The sequence below is a fragment of the Anarrhichthys ocellatus genome, unplaced genomic scaffold (assembly GCF_004355925.1).
Source record: "Anarrhichthys ocellatus isolate YVR2014 unplaced genomic scaffold, GSC_Weel_1.0 scaffold10, whole genome shotgun sequence".
NCBI classification, from domain to species: domain Eukaryota; kingdom Metazoa; phylum Chordata; class Actinopteri; order Perciformes; family Anarhichadidae; genus Anarrhichthys; species Anarrhichthys ocellatus.
This window is the reverse complement of record NW_022280040.1, coordinates 10,897,730-10,902,728: the sequence shown is the minus strand read 5'-3', so window position 1 is coordinate 10,902,728 and position 4,999 is coordinate 10,897,730. Positions and strand designations below refer to the sequence as shown.

Here is a 4,999-nt window from a genome sequence, read left to right as displayed (position 1 = left end):
TGTGTGTGTGTGTGTGTGTGTGTGTGTGTGTGTGTGTGTGTGTGTGTCCTCAGACTGCACAGCGGGGAGAAACCCTACGTGTGTGATATCTGCGGCCAGGCGTTCGCTCAGTCCAGCACACTGACGTATCACAAGCGGCGTCACACGGGAGAGAAACCGTACCAGTGCGACCTGTGCGGCATGTCGTTCTCTGTCTCCTCGTCGCTCATCGCACACGCTCGAAAACACACCGGTGAGAGGGGTTCTTCTTCTTCTCCTTTAGTTACTGTTTACATTTAATATCTTTCTATTTTGTTTGTTTTCAGTCCAGACGCTGGTTTAAATTTGGGAGCAAAGAGTAACTGTTTATGAATCCTTTATGGGCTGAAAGAATTAATATCATTTTAATTAAATGAATTATGGTTCCCTCTGTGGATCAGTGACTGAGTATCTTCTGGAGAAGCTTTTTAATTAACAGTGTTTGATTTCATTTCAAACCCGATTCCTTTTTAGTTCAGAGGACACGATTTAAATGTAGTTTAATATTCATTCTCATTATGATCTTGTTGCCAGTGTTTCCAATGGTATCTGATACATAAAAGTATGCTTTTTGTACCACCCTGTCATCATTTCAAGTGTTGATTGTAAAAGTAAAGTTATTTCTTCAGCCGGCTAGAGTGTCACAGTGTGAATATTTAATGTGTGTCTGTATAAATATGTATTTCAGGTGAGACTCCGTACAAATGTTCGCAGTGTGAAGGAAGTTTTGTGACGTCTTCTGAACTGAAGAAACACATGAGGCGACTTCACCCAGGTGAGTTTTTACCATTTACAGATTAGAGAACTTCTTGTGTTGCTGCTCAAGACAGACTGTTTGTTTACATACAAGAATAATAAAGAAATGTCGATTATTTTCTTAATTAATTGTCTTGTTTCCTCACTGAATAATCAAAAAGAACTGATAAGAGTACTAGTATCCATCAGACCCTCACGATACTCGTCCCTAGTGAAGACTTCTACAGTTCTACAGTTTATTGGCAACAACTGGCTGGTTTTCTTCAGTGTAAAACAGGAAAAGATGGAGATCTTTGTGATTTAAATCAGGAACCAGCTGATCTAAATTTAAGTAAACAGGGTTGTTTATTAAGCAGTGCTGCATACAGACTGTAGGAGGCACCAGAGAGACCAGAGCAGTTATTTTAAAATAACATGACGCCATTCAGGAAACTATAAAGAGAGTGATAAACTAATTTACTTTTAACCATGTGTGTGTGTGTGTGTGTGTGTGTGTGTGTTCAGAGGGGAACAACGGAGTGCAGTGTCTGCTGTGTGGAAACCGCTTCGCCAGCGTGAAGAACATGATCAAACACCAGGAGAAGGCTCACGCTGACGAAGTGCGGCAACACAAGGAGAGAGCCAGAGCAGGTGAGTGTGTCTCTGTGTGTGTGTTTCTAAAACGCTATTATGTGTAACGTATGAGACGCATGATGCTTGGTATCAGAATTATTTTTATTTTGTATTATTTGTCCCTGATAAAGCGGCATGATGCTGTTTTAACACCAGGGGGCGTTGTTGTTCTTATTTCAACATATTTGCCACTATGTCTCCTCACATTTTTACACATTTCACATACTTTTGTGTGGTTTTGTACATATTTCAGAGTGTTAAAAACACAAATATTTAGATTTATAATAGATTTAAAGTAAATGTCCTAAATAAACATCATAAAAACCTTTTCTAAATATTAATAAAGTAGGTTAAAGTAGGTACTTAAAAAAGAAAAAAGGCAACTGAGGCCGAACTAAGACGGCAAACTTTATTACTTCTTTCAACCGTGACCACATCCACTCCTTCCTTCCCTTCTTACCTTTCACAATAAAAGCCCTAAACTCTGTGTAACTGTTCACCAGAGAGAGAACTCACATTCACTCTGAGCATTGCGCTAAAAGGAAACTATCTTAAAGTAGCTTTAGACTAAATAACAGTTTATCCTGCTAGTTGGTCCTCTATCCAAACCTTTTATTCATCGCTGACGGCTTTAATAGTTTGAAATGTGTTTAAGAACCGATACAGAAGAACACTTCACCTGTTTGGTAACTTTCTCTTGTGCGTGTGTGCGCGTGTGTGTGTGTGTGAGCAGTCGTCCTTTTGGCCTCCAGTCATCCCGTGGCTTTCGTCCAGAATAAACTCACCCAGGAAAACAAAAGCATGGCTTCCATCCCGGAAGGCGGAGAGCCGCCGAACCCCGAACCGACCACCCCCAACCCCAAAGCCCCGCCTCCGTCTGCAGCCGCCACTGCCGCCGTCATTCAGGACTTCAAGGCGGAGCCCACTCACACCGCCATCGCCGCCGCCGCCGACCAGGTGACCTACGAAGCCGACCAGGAGCAGACCATCAACTCGGACACGCTGCACGCTCTGGTGGAGCAGCTGCGGCCGCCGCCGTCTCCGGCACAGAGCCTGGAGCAGATCGTCATCATCAGGACGGTGGACAACGGCGAGCACAACGCTCCTCCGCAGTGAGTCACAGCTAACGGACGGTCGGTCTCCTGCACGTCAAAGTTAACTTTTCATACTTTCATCTGTTATTTTTCCGCTGATAATGAAGCTTCACTTTCCACGTTGATGGATGTGAACAAACCTTACTCATGAAGGAGAAAACGAAGGTGAAACGGGGAAATTATCGACCAAATTCTCCGTCGTGAAACGTCCGTCATCGACTTCCCATTCCACCTTTTGACCCGTCTCACTTGCCGTAGTTGCAGTGAGGGATAATTACCAACATTTCAGGTTTCTCCTCCAAATACATGAGCTACAGGTTTGTTTACAGCCGGTCTGAGTGAGTTTAATGTCGTTATTACTCGCAGAAACTACAAACAGGACTTTGAGTTGTAGTTGTTGCTGAACCTTTTCACACAAAGCATTTTGAGTTGTTGCTCCCAAACAGAGAGCAGGATGGTCACTGAACAGACTGAGCCCTGTTCATGTAGTTCCTGGTCCCTCAAAGTGCTTTCCGACGGCCCAGGAACTATCGGGGTGGAGTTTGTTGTCGGATGTGGAGTCGGCTACTTCCTGTGTGCAGAATTCACTCTCAAGCAGCTTCCATTTAAACACCACAGTCGACAGTATTTAGACAACAGGGACACTTTGTAATCCCTTTATTGGTGTACTTTACTAAATGTACATGGGGGGGGGGGGGCGGGGGGGCACTGATCCTGATGAGAGGATCTGTGAGGTGAGACAGATTTAATACAGATTCTTCTCAATGTTTCAAACGTCAGTTCAGTCGTTTGTGTCGAGCCACAGATCTTCTTTTTTTTTTTTTTGTCATTTTTCTACAGAAACCTTGTTTTTCCACTAAGAGGCAGATTTTAAAGATGCAGATAAATGAGCACTGCTCTGACTTCAGCTGATACGTTCTTCAGGAATCAGACTGTATCGGGGAGAGAAAGTGTGAATCGGTGCGTCGCTTTAAGTGAGTTTAGTTTACAGAAGGAGACGTTTAGAAAGTCTAAACACCGCTCCTCCTCCTCTGTCTTCTGAACTGGAGTCGCTCTGAGCACCACATGCATCTAAAGGATGTAACGTGAAACTTGGCTCTCTGCTCTGGTTTCTCCTCTCACGGCTTCTGGTTTTCAGACTTCGCCGGCTACTTAAACTCCAAACACCCGAGACTAACGGCCACCGTCTGTGACGTTGACGTGCAGCTCTGATTGGATGGATTATCTAATATCAATGAACGAGCATCAGATGAACACGTCTCTCGTTGGTTTCGTAGATGACGAGCTATGATTCTATTTGTCATAAAGTGACACGTGATGGTTTTATTATCAATGTGATCATCACTCTGTTCGTTCAGTCTTGTTTAGTTTGTTTTTGTTTTAGCAGAAGACTTTGAAATCTGCGTTTTATTTCTCTCAACTGTTTTCTTTCTTTCTTTCTTTCTTTCTTTTTTAATTTTGGATAAACTCGTCTACATTACTTGTACAGAAATGTGAATCACACAAACAAGTTTAAAAACTACAACAGGAGAATAAAAGTAACACAGGAAGCGTGTTTGTCTCTGACTGTGGAGGAATAAATGATTCTTGATGATACTTGTTATTTGATGTCTTTGTGTTCAGAAACATTTCTGTTTAAAACATATAAAATGAAGCTGCTCAGAATTAAATACAGATGTTATAATTCAATGATGGAAGGATTTATATAATAGTGATAACTTCCCCCAAAACATCGATCACATACCTGCTTTACCTTCTGGGCTGAACTACTTCATTAAGAAAATAAAAGCAGAGCAGCTGATGAGAAAGATATTCATTTCCTAACCAGCATCAGTAAAAGAAGATGTTCCAGATGTTTCTACATGTTAACAATCAATAATCAAGTACAAACAACATCACAACAAAAGAACGTGTACTACATTCAAACTAATATAAATATATATTCATATTATATTCTTATAGATATATTCACTACACAACAAAAACATCAAAAGACAAAGTGCAAAAAGAAACATTAAAAACACTGATCGACATTTTATAGAACAAACAATTAAATAATAGACAAAATAATAAACTGATGAATCGGTGGAGCGGTCTCTGCCGGAGGATCTGGGTCCGTCCACGGTGGACCGGTCTCTGCCGGAGGATCTGGGTCCGTCCACGGTGGACCGGTCTCTGCCGGAGGATCTGGGTCTGTCCACGGTGGACCGGTCTCTCATATTCTATCAGTGATGAGTAGCTGTTTTAAAGACCACATGTCTCCGGTAGAAACACTGTTTTCATGGTCTTCAGTGTGAACCTGGTTCAGCTCTGAGGACGTTAACCACACAGAGAGGTTAGAATGTGTAGCATCTGGTCCAGGATCTGTCCACTCACCAGGTTTGTTATGATTATCGTTTTATACATCGACAGAGCAGGAAGAGCTACACTTCCTGCATTATAATGTTGCTTAATGCACTTTGACACCTCGGTTCCTGTGTGTGTGTGTGTGTGTGTGTGTGTGTGTGTGTGTGTGTGTG

General features: G+C 42.2%; 1 protein-coding gene across 1 annotated transcript in view; it reads left to right on the top strand.

Moving 5' to 3' along the window:
- Positions 1-4,460, top strand: part of mynn (myoneurin) — a 9,782-nt gene extending 5,322 nt beyond the window's left edge. Inside the window, exons 6-9 of the mRNA XM_031850561.1 lie at positions 54-232; positions 707-793; positions 1,279-1,404; positions 2,120-4,460. Of these exons, the coding sequence (XP_031706421.1) occupies positions 54-232; positions 707-793; positions 1,279-1,404; positions 2,120-2,502 (775 nt within the window). The 3' untranslated portion in view covers positions 2,503-4,460. The remainder of the gene's footprint in view (positions 1-53; positions 233-706; positions 794-1,278; positions 1,405-2,119) is intronic.
- Positions 4,461-4,999: the final 539 nt, after the last annotated feature.